The sequence below is a fragment of the Aquarana catesbeiana genome, linkage group LG10 (genome assembly GCF_042186555.1).
Source record: "Aquarana catesbeiana isolate 2022-GZ linkage group LG10, ASM4218655v1, whole genome shotgun sequence".
Taxonomy (NCBI): domain Eukaryota; kingdom Metazoa; phylum Chordata; class Amphibia; order Anura; family Ranidae; genus Aquarana; species Aquarana catesbeiana.
The window spans coordinates 8566652-8586651 of record NC_133333.1 but is presented as its reverse complement, the minus strand read 5'-3'; the positions used below and the strand labels follow the sequence as shown (position 1 = coordinate 8586651).

Sequence of the window (20000 nt, the reverse complement as noted above, 5' to 3'; positions counted from 1 at the left end):
CATCCTAGCACAAATCCCACTATCCATGTCCCCCACCTAGCACAAATACCCCCACAAAAAATAATTCCCCTCTACCATATTACTTTTATAGAACAAACACCCCCCCCCCAAATCTCCCCCCTAAGCATCCTAGCACAAATCTCTCCCCCACCCAAATAACCCTCCCCAAATTTGTCCTCCTAGAGCAATCCCTCCCCCTTGCCATCCCCCAATCTCCCCCTCTCAACAAAAATCCCCCCCTCCCCACCAATCTCCTTGTGGTGCCTCCCCACCTCACGATACCACAGTGCCCAGGGCAGCCATCCGCTCACTGCTATTCCCAGAAGTTGGCACAGAGCAGGAGACCAATTTACAGGCATCCCCTGCAAAAAGGAGTTTTAACTTTTTGTACTTTGAAACCGTGATTGCAGATGGGGGGGGGGGCGGCTGCCCCTTTACAACCCTGGAAATTATTAAGTGATTATAGAAGGCGGACGCACCCACAGGCTAACCAGTAATACAAGACAGGATGGATCCATGTGCCAGATTCTGACCCCACCATCTGAATGTTGCAGCTGAAATCCAGACTCATCAGACCAGGCAACGTTTTTCCAATCTTCTATTGTCCAATTTTGGTGATCCTGTGCCAGTTGTAGCCTCAGTTTCCTGTTCTTAGCTGACAGGAGTGGTCCCCGGTGTGGTCTTCTCCTGCTGTAGCCCATCTGCTTCAAAGTTGGATGTGTTGTGTGTTCAGAGATGGTATTCTGCATACCTTGGGTGTAACGAGGGGTTATTAGAGTTACTGTCGCCTTTCTATCATCTGGAACCAGTCTGCCCATTCTCCTCTGACCTCAACGGGGCATTTCCCTCCACACAACTGCCGCTCACTGGATATTTTCTCTTTTTCCCACCATTTTCTGTAAACCCCGAGAGAAGGTTGTGTGTGAAAATCCCAGAAATACTCAGACCAGCCCGTCTGCCACCAACAACCATGCCACGTTCAAAGTCACGTCAATCCCCTTTCTTCCCCATTCTGATGCTCGGTTTGAACTTCAGCAAGTCGTCTTCACCACGCCTACGTGCCTAAATGCGGGTATACAGGTGTACCTAATAAAGTGGCCGGTGAGTGTAGATGCCAAATTATATATAAAATAATACAGTCGCCCAATTTGTCTCACCGATTGTTGCATTGTTGGCCTTGGTTGCATTCAGGACCTCCTCGTGCTTCGCTGCTGTAGTGAGATCATCTATAAAGACAAGAAAGAGTCCAAGTCCCTTTATTATATAAATGACACAACCCTCATATTTAGCTGTTCTAGCCCCCAGGAGACGTTCGGTTGGCAATTCCCCCCAGGAGATAGTCTGTTGGCCACGAGACTCCACCCCCCCCCCCCCCCCCAGGAGACGTTCAGTTGGCCACAGGCAGCTTAACTCTTCAATAAGACACAGAAGTTTTTCCGGTCTTTTGAAGAGTAAGAAGGCCATGCCTTCCCTAAACCCCGTCTCTGTATCTATCTAAATGCTAACTGAGGGGACATGGAAGAAGTGGGGAGGGTCTAGCTAGGACTTAACTTACTAGCACTAAACAGGAGGGGAGGACAGAAGAAGATACAAAAATGACATTGTAAACGAGTTGCAGTGGTGCAAAACCTCCACTAGATGTCAGCATACTACAGAAAAAGATAACCTCATGCTGTTCAGTTCAAGACATAATAGGTGAAATTGGGGCAAACAAACTAGACCAGACTAATTGCAGGGAGCCTATAGCCTTGTGTAAGCGATGACTTCCGTGAATTCATCCTTTTCATTATCACTGGCCAAGCGAAAAGGAGAACGAGCGAAGAGTGGGCTCCGCCCAAAACCAATAAGGGGGAGTGGCCATAGCTCCCAGTTGTCCCTGATTTGGAGGGACTGTCCCTGATTTGGAGCAATGTCCCTCTGTCCCTCCTCATTTGTCCCTCATTTTGGTCTGATCCATATAGTTGTATATAAAATGCACTTTTTATCTTTCAAAAAGTGTTTCCCAGCGCTAAACCTTTCATCCAAATTCTCAATTGCTGCATTTGTACATTTTAAAAACCAATATAAAGGAATAGTAGTGGTAAAAAAAAGTCCTTGTGGATTTAATTAACCTTTTTTTTTTTTTTTTGGTTAATTCTCCTTTAAGGGGGCATGGCAGGGGGCGTGTCCTGTGCCTACATACATTTGTTAGTAGGTGTTCCTCATTCCCATCTCAAAATGTTGGGAGGTATAGGAGTGGCGTGTGAAGGAGGAAGAGCATTAAAGTGAACCTGTTTTGTTCTGCATGGGCAAATCCCAGGTGCTCTTTTAGATACAGTTCCCTCATTATTTAGCACTATGGAGAATCCCTTTGGGGGAGGGGGATGTCCATCGTTTTGGCTTTGTAATGGTAGCCGTGGGAGAGCACAACGTGGTATTCTTGTGAGGAGATCTCAACACTGCCAGACATGGATGGGCAGTTTTGTGCAGGTTATTCTAGAAAAGGGGTCTCCAAACTGTCTAAACAAAGGGCCAGTATAATGTCCCTCAGACTTTGAAGGGGTCGGACTAAGGCCAGTGGGAGTAGAAATTGTCCTGGTGTCAGTGGGAGGAACTGTGCCCCATCGCTGGTGGTGTTAGGAGGAATTGAGCTCCTTCATTAACGTCAGCAAAAGGACAAATGCCCAATTGTTGGTGTGATTGGGAGGAATAGTGCCCCATTGTTGGTGTCATTGGAAGGACATATGCCCCGATTTGTTGGTGTCATTGGAAGGACATATGCCCCAATTGTTGGTGTCATTGGAAGGACATATGCCCCGATTTGTTGGTGTCATTGGAAGGACATATGCCCCAATTGTTGGTGTCATTGGAAGGACATATGCCCCAATTGTTGGTGTCATTGGAAGGACATATGCCCCGATTTGTTGGTGTCATTGGAAGGACATATGCCCCGATTTGTTGGTGTCATTGGAAGGAGATATGCCCCGATTTGTTGGTGTCATTGGAAGGACATATGCCCCGATTTGTTGGTGTCATTGGAAGGACATATGCCCCGATTTGTTGGTGTCATTGGAAGGACATATGCCCCGATTTGTTGGTGTCATTGGAAGGACATATGCCCCGATTTGTTGGTGTCATTGGAAGGACATATGCCCCGATTTGTTGGTGTCATTGGAAGGACATATGCCCCGATTTGTTGGTGTCATTGGAAGGACATATGCCCCGATTTGTTGGTGTCATTGGAAGGACATATGCCCCGATTTGTTGGTGTCATTGGAAGGACATATGCCCCAATTGTTGGTGTCATTGGAAGGACATATGCCCCGATTTTTTTTTTTTGTGTCATTGGAAAGACATATGCCCCAATTGTTGGTGTCATTGGAAGGACATATGCCCCGATTTGTTGGTGTCATTGGAAGGACATATGCCCCAATTGTTGATGTCATTGGAAGGACATATGCCCCGATTTGTTGGTGTCATTGGAAGGACATATGCCCCAATTGTTGATGTCATTGGAAGGACATATGCCCCGATTTGTTGGTGTCATTGGAAGGACATATGCCCCGATTTGTTGGTGTCATTGGAAGGACATATGCCCCCAATTGTTGGTGTCATTGGAAGGACATATGCCCCAATTGTTGGTGTCATTGGAAGGACATATCCCCCGATTGTTGGTGTCAGTGGGAGGACACATGCCCAACTTTTGGTGTCAGTGGATGGAATAGTGCCCCAAGGGGAGGATAAAAGCAAGTAAAGGGCTACATCTGGCCCCCCGGGCCATAGTTTTGAAGATCACTGTTCTAGACCATAAAGTGTCCCAGAAGCTTCCAATCAACTCACCAATCCCGATCTCCCGCCCAGCCGTGGTAGAGGCATGCACCCCCTCTTCTGTAGCCTGGTCCACCTCTGACAAAGGAGAGAAATAAAATATACAGAGATGTTAGCGGGAAATAATAAAATGGTTGCATCACTAAAACGGCTGTTTAAACTAGCATGCAGTGAGTGAGAGGTTGCCAGGTCCAATCAGGGGCTTCTCACAGAGGCGGCTTTTTTTTTTTTTTTATGATAAGATATCCTCGTTCCTGGTCGGTAACCCAAAGTATAAAGCCAAAGGATCGCCTCTGTCTGGGTCATATTGGGAATATTTCCCTTCACTTCCTGTCCAAAAGTCAAAGCAGGAAGTGAGGAAAAGTTCCTCTTTGTTGTCGCCACCAGAACAAGTGTGCTAATGGGAGGATTCCCCATCGCCTCCCTGTGCAGGCGACACCTGTAAAAGTTTGGATTGCCCATCACTTTGGCAATGGTCAAAAAAGGCAGAAGTGACAACTTGACCAGAGGTGTAGATAATGGGAGGGATATGGGGGTCCAAAACTCCCCTGGAGCATCCTGGCTGGCAGCCGCTTGAAAGCACTGGAGTCGTAAAGGCCTGGGCATCCTCCTGTGTCTTTTTTTTTTTTTTTGGGTGCTGTTCTGTCAGCAGCAAGGAGAAAATGTACCCATTATGTTATACACAGGTTTACACAAGTACCGCGAGTTCAACCGCGCGCAACCATGTATTCTATGGGCAGCTGTGATCAGGGCCGCGGCTTCCCAGGCTCAAAAATGTGACTGTATTTACATTGTATATGGTCTCATACATCCATGTGCATGAGGCCTTTGAGTATGAGGACTGAAGAACCCCCTCCCCTCCAGGATTTTCTTTTTTTTCCTTATGCCGCGTACACACGATCGGAATTTCCCTCAGAAAAATCTTGGATGGTTTTTCCGATGGAATTCCGCTCAAGCTTGCCTTGCATACACACGGTCACAAGTTCTCTGAACTTTCAACCGTCAAGAACGGGGTGACGTACAACGCTACGACGAGCTGAGCAAATGAAGTTCAGTGCTTCCAAGCATGCGTCGAATTGTTTCAGAGCATGCGTGATTTCTTTTGCGCATCCCAATTGCATACAGACAATCGCATTTTCGGATAGGAACTTTTCCCGACCGAAAAATAGAGAACATGCTCTCAATCTTTTGCTGACCGATGGAGCATACACGCGGTCGACGGTTTCCGACAAAGATCTCTCATCGGAGTTTTGCTGGCGGCATTTCCGATCGTGTGTACGCGGCATTAGGGTTCTAGATCGTTTTTTGGGTCATAATCATACTGCATACGCCCTGAAAAAAACCTCAATCTGAATATTTTGGGCGTTTGTGGTCCTCCTTTCCTAAAGCTCACTGCTGCATTCCTGGCTGTCAAAATGACAGCAGGGACTTTTTTTCCATATCACTGGAGTGCTTCTCCTAATGTAAACTGACCTTTTGCAGGAATAGTGTCTGTATTGTCAACAACAGTTAAGCTGTAGCAATGGTATTGTCGATACATTGTAACTACTTTTGACTCATTCGTGATAGAAAAGGACACATGTTATACATTTTATTTTTATCTACATTAGCAATTGCTGTTTTTAAGCTAACATAGATCAAACAGGTTTTTTCTTTTTTTTTTTTTCTACATCTATTGCCAATCTGCCTCCATTTATCATCCCTGTGTTGTCTTACCTGGTTCATTGCTAGCGGAAGTGGTGACGACTTCAGGAGATGCTGCAGAAAATAGAAATACAAAATAATCACTTGTATCCTTAGCAACATGTCCATGAGGAGTAATACTGTGAGACCTGGTGGGGAAGAGGCAATGTTCCTATATTGACTATATCAAAAGCAATGTACAGGCATGGCCCCACCTCTACATGCACACACAATGTCTGGTCCTCCACAACCTGGAATGAGGACCAGTCCTTTCCATAGGAGTGGGGCCTATTTTCACCAAGTCGGCACTTGTATAGGAAGCTGAGCGGGCTTTGGAGGACCAGCTGGTAAAAAAGGAAACGATTATCACCACCTTGTAGTGCCCGCTCTCCTATGCTTGGGCCAGGGAGTAGTGATTTGTCACTAAAAGTTTGCTTTAAGCACAAATGCTCCACTGAGAATTTGCCAACCTGATTTTTCCAACCTGATGGTGTGTATGTGTATACAGAATTTGTATCCTATTTGGAAGTGTTCTCATCCTGTACCGGAGGCACAACAGTAAGTTACATAGTTGGTAAGGCTAAATGAAGACACTGGTCTATCCAGTTCAACCTGTTGGGTTGATTTTACAAAAATCAACCCAACTTTTCTTTTGCTTTGACAAAAGAAACCAATCAGCTTCCAGGTTTCTTTTGTCAAAGCTTAACTGAACAAACTTAAAGAGGAACTGCGGCCGACGTCCCCATATATTTTTTTTTTTTTCCCCTTCTTACCCGATGGTGGTATCTGGACTTTTCAGATACTCACCCATCCAGTGGATCCAGCATTGACCTGCTGAGATTATCTCATGCCCAGCCACAGCTCCGTCCCGCGCCGCCATGTTTTCTCTGATGTCATCGAGAGGCTCCGCCTGCTCTTCCAGGTTCAGTGGGTGGGCCTCTCGAAGCACTGATAGGCCCACCCCCTACTCCTGTTCGTCAATGAAAGCCTGTGCTTCCTGGGATATGTGAGGAACAATTCCTGGGAGGCACAGCAGGCAGTGTGCGTGTCATTCACCTAAGGCGACTGACGTGCATGGGAAGGGGGGGCGGACTTAACATTTAAAAAAAAAAAAAAAATGTCCTATTCCAGCAGAGGAGGGGTGGAGAGGCGGGATCGTCATCGGGAGGGTGAAGGTCCGCTTTTGTTAGAAGCTGATTGGCTGCCATGCACAGCTGCATCAGATTTTTCACTCTCCAATTTTAGTAAATTAACCCCATTGTGACTTATAATTTCCATATCCGTGTATGTTGTGTTCACTAAGAAACACATCTAAACGTTTTTTTTGAATGTATCTATACTTCCCACTGACACCACCAACTGTGGAAGGGAGCACCACATCCTTACCGCTCTAACAGTAAAGAACTCTTTTACGCAGTTTAAGATTGGACCACTTTCATCTGACTCCATTATGAGGCCATGTGTCTCTTTTAGAGACCTTAGATTAAATGATTTCCTCTCAATGCTAGAGATGCCATTCTACAAATGAGATATATATATATATATATATATATATATATATATATATAATTTATATTCTAAAGGGAAAAATTCCCCCCAGGGTTTGTTTACTTTTCTTTCTGCTAAAAAAAAAAAAAAAAAATTTTTAGTATAGAAAAATAAATTCTTTATTTAAGATAATACCATGGCAGTTAAAATGTGAGCTCTGGTAAGGGAGTAAGAACCATTCCAAATACATAAAAATGCAAACGCAGAATTTTACATGGCATTACATATCAGAATGTCAGTTATTAAAAAACTGACGCGTTTTGACCTGTACAGTTAGGGTCTTCTTCAGAGGATTAGTTGCAAAGAAATTACATGTCAAATTTCGACAAATCATTCATAAATCGTAGTATATGTATGTGTGTGTGTGTGTGTATATATATATATATATATATATAATCTATCCTATCCCCTTTCTCCTGCAGGAAGAATAAGTTTAATGCTTGTACTCATTCTTCATAACTGAGGTCCTCCTATTAGCTTTGTTGCCCTTCTTTGGACTGTCTCCAGTTCCAGCACATCCTTCCTGAGTACTGGAGACCAAAACTCAAGATTTGGCCAAGCCAGACTCTTGTAAAGTGGTAGAATTATAGTTTTATCTCTTGATTAAATACCTTTTTTTTTTTTTTGGCATTGCATGCTATTGCTAAATCCCCGATCCTTTGCCACCCTCAATTATTTATTTTTTTTAATATTTATTTATTTTTCCCCTAGCGAGTAACTTGCATTCATACTTTTAGCTTCCAAGTGCAGTACTTTACATTTTTCAATATTAAACCTTGTCTGTCATGTAGCTGCCCACCACTCTATCTTATTGAGGTTTTCCTGTAAAGTCGCTATATCCTGTTGTAGTTATCGTCCAGGTTAGCTTTTGTATCCTCAGCAAACACCAAGATTGAACTATTTAATCCGACTTCTATATCATTTATGAAGTTAACCAGAAATGGTCCCAGGACAGAGCTCCGGTGTACCCCACTTACAACTCCAGACTGTTCATAGAATATGCCATTATTTGCTACCCTCTGGATGCACTCCCACTACCAGTTTTCTATCCGGGTACATCTGATCTCATCAATGCAAAAAAAATCTTAATTTGTGAATGAATCATTTATGGGGTACAATATCAAATGCCTTAGTGAAATTTAGATTTCACTTTGTCTGCAGGCCTTCCGCCATCCAAATTACAGCTCACCTCCGCATTAAATGTTAACAGGTTGGTCTGGCAAGAACAGTTCTTCATAAATCTAAGTTGGTTACTACTAATGATACAATTTTCATCAGAAAATTCTTGGATAGGGTCCCGTATCATGCCCTCTTATCATTTACATACTATTGATGTTAGGCTGACTGGTCTGTATTTCCTGGGTATATACTATATTTTGGGCCCTTTTTTTTTAATATTGGCACCACGTTTCCTTTTTGCCAATTTGCTGCTACTATTCCAGTCAGTATGTTGTTAGAAATAAGGGCCTGGGCCTGGCTATAACGTGGCTAAGTTCTTTGAGAACTCTTGGGTGCAAGCTTCTTAAGACTTTTATACAATTATGGTCTTTTTCTCAAGACTTTTATACAATTCTATTAAAGACTGAGATACGTCAACAAGACTGACGCATACAAACCACAAGTATAAAAATACATATAGTGCAAAGTTTTGGCTTTTAGCTGGTGCACATTTGAGGAAGTAACTTTTATTCTTGCAGCACTTTGCAGCACTTGTAGCTTCTTTTAATTAATTCGTGTTATGATGTTATATATTCTGAATGTATTCCGGGAAGCAGGCGCAAACTTCTCTGTTAACTCTTGCAGTCTAGCCACAGTAAGAGAGGAGCAAGCTTTGATATCTACTGAATATTGTTTTTAAGGCTTATAAGCGTAGAAGCTGATATATGATAGACATATAAAACATGTATGTATGTATGTATATATATATATATATATATATATATATATATATATATATATATATACATACATACATACATACATACATACATACATACATACATACATACATTGGAATAGACGTTTCATGATTCTCTTAATCACATTCATTAAGTTTTTAGAATTGGTTTGTGTTGTTGTCTTACCTGGTTCGGTGGTTGCAGAAGGGGAGGCAGTTGATGAATCTGCAGAGAGATAGCAAAAACACAATATTTACTGAGCTGTAGGGATCATCATTTGCAGACCATCGGTCTGAAGTGTCAAGACAGCATCTCCAAAACCTCATTCTCTGCAGATGGAAAGTTACAGAGAAATTAAGAGATCATTGTTACATTCATCATTAATCTTCCTAAAAGCGCCCGAAAAATACGTCTTACCCAGCAGTTAGGTTTCCCAATGGTTCAAGTTTTCCAACAGCTGCTCTTTTGATTTACAATCAGATACCCATCAGATTCAGCACTTACTGGAAAGTCAGATCCACATTTCTAAAGGTCTACAAATACTTGTGTTACAGTCTTCCGATCATTGGTTCCCTAGGCATATGCTTGTATCAAACAACAATCATGCTGTGCTCTTTGATTACTCCCAAGCTCTACACCAGCAAAGTTAGATGGGCTTACAGCTTCACATACAGCTACCATTAGGGTCCCCCTCTTTGCATCAGGGTGCCCATTGGTATCCCCTCTTTGCATCAGGGTGCCCATTGGTGTCCCCTCTTTGCATCAGGGTGCCCATTGGTGTCCCCTCTTTGCATCAGGGTGCCCATTGGTGTCCCCTCTTTGCATCAGGGTGCCCATTGGTGTCCCCTCTTTGCATCAGGGTGCCCATTGGTGTCCCCTCTTTGCATCAGGGTGCCCATTGGTGTCCCCTCTTTTTTGCATCAGGGTGCCCATTGGTGTCCCCTCTTTTTTGCATCAGGGTGCCCATTGGTGTCCCCTCTTTTTTGCATCAGGGTGCCCATTGGTGTCCCCTCTTTTTTGCATCAGGGTGCCCATTGGTGTCCCCTCTTTTTTGCATCAGGGTGCCCATTGGTGTCCCCTCTTTTTTGCATCAGGGTGCCCATTGGTGTCCCCTCTTTTTTGCATCAGGGTGCCCATTGGTGTCCCCTCTTTTTTGCATCAGGGTGCCCATTGGTGTCCCCTCTTTTTTGCATCAGGGTGCCCATTGGTGTCCCCTCTTTTTTGCATCAGGGTGCCCATTGGTGTCCCCTCTTTTTTGCATCAGGGTGCCCATTGGTGTCCCCTCTTTTTTGCATCAGGGTGCCCATTGGTGTCCCCTCTTTTTTGCATCAGGGTGCCCATTGGTGTCCCCTCTTTTTTGCATCAGGGTGCCCATTGGTGTCCCCTCTTTTTTGCATCAGGGTGCCCATTGGTGTCCCCTCTTTGTGCATCAGGTTGCCCATCATGGTCCTCCCTTGCATCAGGGTGACCATTAGGGTCCCTCCTTGGATCAGTTTGCCCATTAGGGTCCCCGCCTTGCATCGTGGACACCCAACAGAAATGCTGTCCTCCTCTGAATGAAAATTCTCCTGAAAATTAAAGTTACATCCGAGTACTTCAAAAACACCCCAAAACATTTTTTCAGCCCCCCCCCCCATACACGCTTGTATGAATGGGGATGGACAAGTCGGGGATGCCTACGCATGAAAGCGTTGATTTGAGATAAACATGTTACATATTGATGTATGTGCTGGAGAGAGTGCATTCATTCTAGGCCCATTCACAGTTCACTCTAAACTGATGTTCTGTGGGGGCTTTTATAAGCATCACCTAAGGAAAATAAAGAGTACCGAAGTTTGTTACCATTTCACGGGCGCACACAATTTTTAAGGTTCGATATGTTTGGTATCTATTTTTACTCAGTGCAACCTCATCTTTTATATTTTTCTGCTCTGCGATGTAAAAGGGAGCGCTGTGGTATAAAAGGAGGGGGAGCTGCTGACGCTGATGTAAAGGGGAAACTGTAGTGTAAGTGGGTGGGGAGGGGCTGTGATGTGAAGAATGTTGGTCATAGCACAAACGTGAGACTTGGCTAAGTTCTTGGAGAACTCTTGGGTGAAAGCCATCCAATCCAGGAAGAAAATTTTTCTTGACCGGACCTCCATGAATTTGAATTCAATAACTCTGCTCCTGGGTTTCTGCTTTCAGAAAATATATAATGCTTGGGCTGTTTATTCTCACTTATAGATGTACTGTATCCAATGCCCTAGTGAAATCTAGATAAACTATGTCCACAGGCCTTTCTCTCTCCATTATTTTTATATCAATAATGTTAGGCTGACTGGTTTGTGCCCTTTTTTTTAATTATTTATTTATTTTTTTAATATTGACACCACTTTGCTTTGGCCAATCTGCTGCAACTTTTCCAGTCAGTATGTTGTCCTTAAAAATTAGAAATAATGGCCGGGCTATAACATGGCTAAGTTCTTAGAGAACTCCTGGCTGTAAGCCATCCAGCCCAGGAAGAAAACTTTACTGACCGGACCTCCATGAATTTGAATTCAATACCCCTGCTCTTTGGTATCTGCTTTCAGAAAATATATATCTTTTGGGCTATTCAACTAATCTTCAGTCCTAAAATTTTGTTTTTAAACATGTGCAAGAAATAAAAAAAAATAGTTCTGTCAGCGAAAAAGGGTTAAATGGCTGTCGGAGTATTCTTACTGTTATCTATGAAGCCAGGAGTGGGAGGATGGGCTGTGGCTGGGTGTCAATATGTACTATCATGTATACCGGCATTCTACTGATATTTATGAACTGATGGGATCCCAATGACCGGATAACTGCTAAAAGCTCGGCTCCCATTTTTTTTGTATGGTTCCCTAGCAAGTAATGAAAAAAAAATGCAGCTTTTGCTACAATGTTCACCCTCAGTCCCCTGCTTTATTTCTTTTCTGCCACAACAGGTCCATGTTCTTCTAGGTTTATTAACATCCAGTGTCCTTCAACTCAGAAGACTGAGGATATAGAGTGAGTGCAGGGCATCATGGACCTCTTATGACGCATCCCCCCCCCCCCCACAGAGTCCTGCAGTTAGTTTAATGATACGTGGTGGGGTGGCGCTATGCACCTAATGAGGATCAGCCAATGCAGATTCAAAGAGTAAGAGGAGGACCTCCCTAACTGGTCTGAAGATATCCAGGAAATGGCAAGTTTCCCCTTTACAATGGCTGGAACCAGCCGTTTAGATGGGCTGACCGACATCATCGGTAGTCCATCCTACGATTTCCCGATCTTCAATAGTCAAATGTGAGCAGTCAGCGATGGCTTGACCACAGTTCTAGGGGTCACTGATTGAGTACACCTCCAGAGCAACATAGCGACGCATATATAAGGCCATTAGGTATTAAGATCTGCCCCTCCATGCTGCCACATAAATATGGTAGGCTGTCGTAAAGGGGTAAATATGTATTTAAAAAAAATTAAATAAAATACCAGGAGGTCCTCAAGGAGGAAGACGGACCTCTAAGTGGGGGTGCTGGAGTTGGGTATTAAGGAGTGGCCAGACCATTGGTGAACCTACTTTGACTATCCTATGCCCAGGTCTTTATTTACTGTTTTGGCACTTGTGGTCTGACGCCTCGGGCCCTCAAATCTAAAATAAACTTTTTTTAAAAATTTTATTTTTAATTTACCTATTCTGACCACCACTGATTATTTGATGCTAAGTTAAGCAATAGAGCTGTAGGAGAAGGGAGTGCTGAGGAGTCAGAAGACTCTCTTTATAGCTTAAGAATCCTAAAGCCATCTCTCCTCTCTTGCCTGGTGGTCTGTCAGTGAATCTGAGGGTCCAGTGAGAGACCAGGAGCTCAAGGGGCTGAAGAACTACAAGGAGAAGTTGTAGTGAAGCTGAGAGGACTGTTACGATTTGTGTTAGGAACTGTTAAAGACTGTTACCATAGGAGACAGCAATCCTACACGTGCAGATGTGGCGCCTTGCTGGGGCCTTTCCCTGTACAACTGTTTTCCTGTTAAAGTCTCAGAGTCTGCCAATTGAATTTACAACTAGTTAAGGGTGTCCCGGTCCTAACCCTCTTTCCCCCAAAAAATACAAAAAGGACTGTTAAGAGAAATAAAACCTCTTTTACATCCAAGAAGTATCTGGCGCCTAATGACTTTCACCATCTTTTCACCCACTATGCCTCAAAACCCACTGCATATTGAAGGATGTCGGCTATCTCTGGCTGGGAAAGTTCTCATTAGACTGGACCAGGCCAGAGACCTTGAAACATAAATAACCCCCAAGGGGCGGAGCTTGTACAGTTGAGTGCCATGGTTTAGATGTGCCTAGGATAGTACAATGTCTATATACGGCCTATACCCAGCAGACTGCTTACCTGGTGTCACCGGCAGGACAAGACTGAGAAGTACCAGAATCTGGGAAAAAAAAGTTACAAATAATGAAAAGTATTTCAACAACTTTTTCTCATAAATCAAATCAAATTGAAACCAGGAACTGTGACTTCTGCAATGTTTCCCCACTTCCTCCATATCAGCCTGGGTCAATCACTCCTGTGGCTTATCTGTTCACAGCATCTTCCCAGTCCCCACCCAGCGTCTTCCCAGTCCCAACCCAGTGTCTTCCCAGTCTCGAGCTTCCTCCTGGTCAATACCCAGCGCCCTCCCAGCCTTTAGCATCTTCCCAGTCTCCCCCCAGCTTCTTCTCCCCCCCCCCAGCTTCTTCCCAGTCCCCCCGCCCAGCTTCTTCCCAGTCTCCCCCCCCCCCCAGCTTCTTCCCAGTCTCCCCCCCCAGCTTCTTCCCAGTCTCCCCCCCCAGCTTCTTCCCAGTCTCCCCCCCCAGCTTCTTCCCAGTCCCCCCCCCCCCCAGCTTCTTCCCGATTTCCCCCCCCAGCTTCTTCCCAGTCTCTCCCCCCCCAGCTTCTTCCCAGTCTCTCCCCCCCCAGCTTCTTCCCAGTCTCTCCCCCCCCAGCTTCTTCCCAGTCTCTCCCCCCCCAGCTTCTTCCCAGTCTCTCCCCCCCAGCTTCTTCCCAGTCTCTCCCCCCCCAGCTTCTTCCCAGTCTTCCCCCCCCAGCTTCTTCCCAGTCTCCCCCCCCCCCCCAGCTTCTTCCCAATCTCCTCCCAGCTTCTTCCCAATCTCCTCCCAGCTTCTTCCCAATCTCCCCCCAGCTTCTTCCCAATCTCGACCCAGCTTCTTCCCAGTCTCTCGCCAGCTTCTTCCCAGTCTCTCGCCAGCTTCTTCCCAGTCTCTCGCCAGCTTCTTCCCAGTCTCTCGCCAGCTTCTTCCCAGTCTCTCGCCAGCTTCTTCCCAGTCTCTCGCCAGCTTCTTCCCAGTCTCTCGCCAGCTTCTTCCCAGTCTCTCGCCAGCTTCTTCCCAGTCTCTCGCCAGCTTCTTCCCAGTCTCCCGCCAGCTTCTTCCCAGTCTCCCGCCAGCTTCTTCCCAGTCTCCCGCCAGCTTCTTCCCAGTCTCCCGCCAGCTTCTTCCCAGTCTCCCGCCAGCTTCTTCCCAGTCTCCCGCCAGCTTCTTCCCAGTCTCCCGCCAGCTTCTTCCCAGTCTCCCGCCAGCTTCTTCCCAGTCTCCCGCCAGCTTCTTCCCAATCTCCTCCCAGCTTCTTCCCAATCTCCCCCCAGCTTCTTCCCAATCTCCCCCCAGCTTCTTCCCAATCTCCCCCCAGCTTCTTCCCAGTCTCTCGCCAGCTTCTTCCCAGTCTCTCGCCAGCTTCTTCCCAGTCTCTCGCCAGCTTCTTCCCAGTCTCTCGCCAGCTTCTTCCCAGTCTCTCGCCAGCTTCTTCCCAGTCTCTCGCCAGCTTCTTCCCAGTCTCTCGCCAGCTTCTTCCCAGTCTCTCGCCAGCTTCTTCCCAGTCTCTCGCCAGCTTCTTCCCAGTCTCTCGCCAGCTTCTTCCCAGTCTCTCGCCAGCTTCTTCCCAGTCTCCCGCCAGCTTCTTCCCAGTCTCCCGCCAGCTTCTTCCCAGTCTCCCGCCAGCTTCTTCCCAGTCTCCCGCCAGCTTCTTCCCAGTCTCCCGCCAGCTACCTCCCAGCCTTTAGCTTCTTCCCAGTCCCCCCCCCAGCATATTCCCAGTCTCCACCCAGTTTCCTCCCAGCCTTCAGCACCCTCCCAGCCTTTAGCTTCTTCCCAGTCTCCCCCCAGCTACCTCCCAGCCTTTAGCTTCTTCCCAGTCTCCCCCCAGCTTCTTCCCAGTCTCCCCCCAGCTACCTCCCAGCCTTTAGCTTCTTCTCACCCCCCCCAGCATCTTCCCAGTCTCCCCCCCAGTGTATTCCTAGTCTCCACCCAGCTTCCTCCCAGCCTCCAGCGCCCTCCCAGCCTTTAGCTTCTTCTCAGGCTTCCCCCAGCTTCTTCCCAGGCTTCCCCCAGATTCTTCCCAGTCTCCCCCCTGCGCCTTCGCAGTCTCCCACCCCCACAGCATCCTCCCTGTCTCCAGCATCCTCTGAACTGCCAGCTTCCTCCCAGTCCCTACCCAGCATCCTCCCAGCCTTCAGCGTCTTCCCAGTCCCCACCAAACATCTTCCCAATCGTCTCCCAGCGTCTTCCCAGTCCCCACCAAGCATCTTCCCAATCTTCTTCTCCCAGCGTCTTCCCAGTCTCTAGCATCCTCTTGGTTCCCAGCCAGTTTTGCCAACCTACCAGATTGAAATTTACTGACACAACACCCAAAATTTACTGTCATTTCTGAAAGTTACAAAATTGCAGTTTTACGTGCAAATTTCAGTATTAAGGCTACAAACAAGTACAATATGTGATTAGCAATGTGCTTTAAGGTAGATGAGAAAACATATTTTATTTTTGATATAGTAAGTAAGTAGTTCAGGGGCAAGAAATTAGAATGGGCGGCACACATACATAAAAACTGACTCTCGCAATGACACTGACAGCAGTGTGCAGCAGCACAGGTCACCAACACGACACGTCCCCTTCTGAGTCTGACTCACTGACAGTCTCTCTCCAGGGCGGGTGGCCTCTTCACTCCAATCAGCACTGACAGTCCCGCTCCCGGCTTGCCTTGCTCCCTTCTTGAAGACCTGCACATGAGGTTCCAGAAGCTTGGCTCAGTTCCCTTGCAAAAATAGATGTGAAACACCGCGCTAACTAATAGGATAAATGGAAGCTGCTGCATACAGTCTGACAAAAACAGTGAACTTATATATGGAAAAATGCAGCGCATGTACAATAAAAGTAAATATATGTGATTATAATGGTGAGATGGTGCTAAAGTAATTAGCCAGAGGTGAGTTTAAACAAAACGTCCATAAATGGGTGTGAATGTCCAACTGCACAGGAGGTGTAGGTACTCCAAGGGGTGGTGGTAATCTGATGGTTGTTAGAAGTCACCTTGCATCTTAAAACGACTTCCCAGCAGGATGAGCCAATAAGAAGAAATGCAAAAAAGACTCTTACCAGATCCCGTGGATTCCCGTGTCAGCGACAGGGAATCGCATGCGCAGTTTGTCACCAATGACATAGAATGGAAGGTCTGGAATCGCCAATCCTTTGGGTTGTGGTCTGCATAGATCTCCGAAGGCAACCAGATGGGTCCTCACACCGAACAGCCAAAGCGTGGATCAGGAGTTTCCAAAAGGACACCAAAGGGGCGGTTGGAGGTGCTGGGCCTCATGTAGTGAATGTAAAGACAAAAAGGATATGCCATCAGATACAGCTGACACAGACCATCAGATGCGGGCCAATCTTCTGACAGAACACTGACGTGTATTTGAGTGACACACAGAAGGATATAAGCCAATGTGAACTTGGTTAAGAGTCCAGTATAAAAATATTTCATAGATCCTTCTAGGAAAACTTCACTTTGGTTAAAAGTGGACTCTTAACCAAGTTCACATTGGCTTATATCCTTCTGTGTGTCACTCAAATACACGTCAGTGTTCTGTCAGAAGATTGGCCCGCATCTGATGGTCTGTGTCAGCTGTATCTGATGGCATATCCTTTTTGTCTTTACATTCACTGCATGAGGCCCAGCACCTCCAACCGCCCCTTTGGTGTCCTTTTGGAAACTCCTGATCCACGCTTTGGCTGTTCGGTGTGAGGACCCATCTGGTTGCCTTCGGAGATCTATGCAGACCACAACCCAAAGGATTGGCGATTCCAGACCTTCCATTCTATGTCATTGGTGACAAACTGCGCATGCGATTCCCTGTCGCTGACACGGGAATCCACGGGATCTGGTAAGAGTCTTTTTTTGCATTTCTTCTTATTGGCTCATCCTGCTGGGAAGTCGTTTTAAGATGCAAGGTGACTTCTGACAACCATCAGATTACCACCACCCCTTGGAGTACCTACACCTCCTGTGCAGTTGGACATTCACACCCATTTATGGACGTTTTGTTTAAACTCACCTCTGGCTAATTATTTTAGCACCATCTCACCATTATAATCACATATAGTTACTTTTATTGTACATGCGCTGCATTTTTCCATATATCAGTTCCCTTGCACCATGACATCGCCTCTGCTGCCAGACACGCCCCACCAAACACACCAGGCGGGAAGACACATACCAGATAGTCACGGCCAGCTCAGCCATATTTCTTACTGGCAACCTTTTCCTGTTGCTGCCATTTACTGGCAGGAAAAAAGTGCCTATTTTTAATGGCTGCCAGTAAAAATACTGATGGTTGGTTGGCAACACTGAGTTGTCCCCAGTGCCCTCCCAGTCCCCACCCAGCATCTTCCCAGTCCCCACCCAGCCTTATCAAAGCCTCCAGCGTCTTCGCAGTCCCCACCCAGCTTTATCCAAGCCTCCAGCATCCTCCCAGTCCCCACCCAGTGTCTTCCCAGTCAACACTCAGCGCCCTCCCAGCTTCCAGTGCCTTCCCAGTCCCCACTCATCGCCTTCCCAGTCCCCACCCAGCATCTTCCCAGTCCCCACCCAGCCCTCTCCAAGCCTCCAGCGTCCTCCCAGTCCCCACCCAGTGTCTTCCCAGTTACCACCCAACGCCCTCCCAGCTTCCAGTGACTTCCCAGTCCTCACTCAGCGCCTTCCCAGTCCCCACCCAGCATCTTCCCAGTCCTCACCCAGCATCCTCCCCGCCTCCAGCGTTTTCCCAGTCCTCATCCAGCGTCTTCCCAGCCCTCACCCAGCGTCTTCCCAGCCCTCACCCAGCGTCTTCCCAGCCCTCACCCAGCATCTTCCCAGCCCTCACCCAGCATCTTCCCAGTCCTCACCCAGCATCTTCCCAGTCCTCACCCAGCATCTTCCCAGTCCTCACCCAGCATCTTCCCAGTCCTCACCCAGCATCTTCCCAGTCCTCACCCAGCATCTTCCCAGTCCTCACCCAGCATCTTCCCAGTCCTCACCCAGCATCTTCCCAGTCCTCACCCAGCATCTTCCCAGTCCTCACCCAGCATCTTCCCAGTCCTCACCCAGCGTCTTCCCAGCCCTCACCCAGCGTCTTCCCAGTCCCCACCCAGCGTCTTCCCAGTCCTCACCCAGCATCTTCCCAGTCCTCACCCAGCATCTTCCCAGTCCTCACCCAGCATCTTCCCAGTCCTCACCCAGCATCTTCCCAGTCCTCACCCAGCATCTTCCCAGTCCTCACCCAGCATCTTCCCAGTCCTCACCCAGCATCTTCCCAGTCCTCACCCAGCATCTTCCCAGCCTCCAGCGTCCTCCCAGTCCCCACCCAGCGTCTTCCCAGTCCCCACCCAGTGCCCTCCCAGTCTCCACATAACATCTTCCCAGTCCCCACCCATCACCCTACCGGCCCCCATCACCCTCCCAGTCTCGCTAGCTGCGATGTGTTTCTGGTGTCACTTTCCCTGACCACTGTGACCAGGGAAGAAGCTAACAGAACATTGTCTGCTTCAAATGGCTGCAACTGTGAGAAGCTCACAGTGTGCGGTGGAATCGGAGTGCGTAATTTCAGTCCTGGAAAAAAGCTGGTACAAATGTGTACGACCGAAGGGGGGTGAAAAGTTCTGCTTTAAAGGGTCATGTGTATTATTATTATTATTATTATTATTAATTATAATAATAATATTATATTTATTTATTAGATTTGGATAAAGTAGGAAAGGGTTTAACCAGTTAAGTGTTTTTATTTATTTCCCTTTAGGGAAATTTCTCTTAACTTCCTCTCCCAGAGATGCAACAGGAAATCGGCGTAAATTTCCCAAGATGAAACAGGTGTGCCCACTGAAAGGTTTCCCCCTCGCATCTTGTTCTGGTGACAACTCTAAAATGTTGTCTCTGCCATCACTTTGTCTTGTCACAGCGGAGGGATGAATCTCCCCAATGTGGACACGAACCAAAGAATGCTGAAAGTGGAACTAAAACGTATCTGAGCACCGCAAACTGAAAACGCTACTTAAATTATTTTTAACACCTAAAGTAAACTAAGACCCCCCCCCCCCAAATCCATCCATGTCTCCATGATTTATTTTGCCTGAGAAATCACTTTTAAACTTTGAAAACTTTTTGGTTGCAGCCATCTTGAGTAAGGGCAGATGTTTCATGTAGCATTTACTTCCTGGAGCCCATTTGCCTTTAGCTCAGGCATGCAGGCAGGTGGGTGTGCTTAGCTGAGAAAGCCCCTCCTCCCACTGAAGACTCCTGACATCATTTTGGCCTAGGCCAGAAACCAGGAAGCAGCTGAAGAAAAGTAAGAAAAAATTAAATACAAGTAAATCTAATATAATATTAGATTGTAAGCTCTTCTGAGCAGGGCCCTCTTAATCCTCTTGTATTTTATTGTATTATAACTGTTTTGTCTCCTTTTTATATTGTAAAGCGCTGCGTAATAATAATCTATTTATTTACTAATGCTAGCAGCCGAAGGAGTAAAAAATAAATATATATAATTTTTTTTTTTTTTTTAAAGCAGAACTAAAAACAAATACAATTTTATATAATTTATTTTTAGTTAGTTTTTATACATACATATTGTATACATTTTTTATTTTTTTTACTAAAATGCCAACTAAAAAAATAAATGCATATAATATAAATATATATTTATTTTTAGCTCTGCTTTAAGTAAAAAAATAACAATAATAATAATAAGTGTGTGTATATAATACCTCACACTCTCGCTCAC

The 20000-nt window shown here is 46.1% G+C and overlaps 1 protein-coding gene across 1 annotated transcript in view; it reads right to left on the bottom strand.

Moving 5' to 3' along the window:
* The window catches only part of LOC141110297 (uncharacterized), a gene marked incomplete at its 5' end in the record, with an annotated part of 48865 nt that overhangs the window by 10676 nt on the left and 18189 nt on the right, over nt 1-20000 (bottom strand). Inside the window, 5 exon segments of the mRNA XM_073601592.1 lie at nt 1158-1226; nt 3820-3885; nt 5524-5565; nt 9123-9161; nt 13313-13352. Coding sequence (XP_073457693.1) covers nt 1158-1226; nt 3820-3885; nt 5524-5565; nt 9123-9161; nt 13313-13352 — 256 coding nt within the window.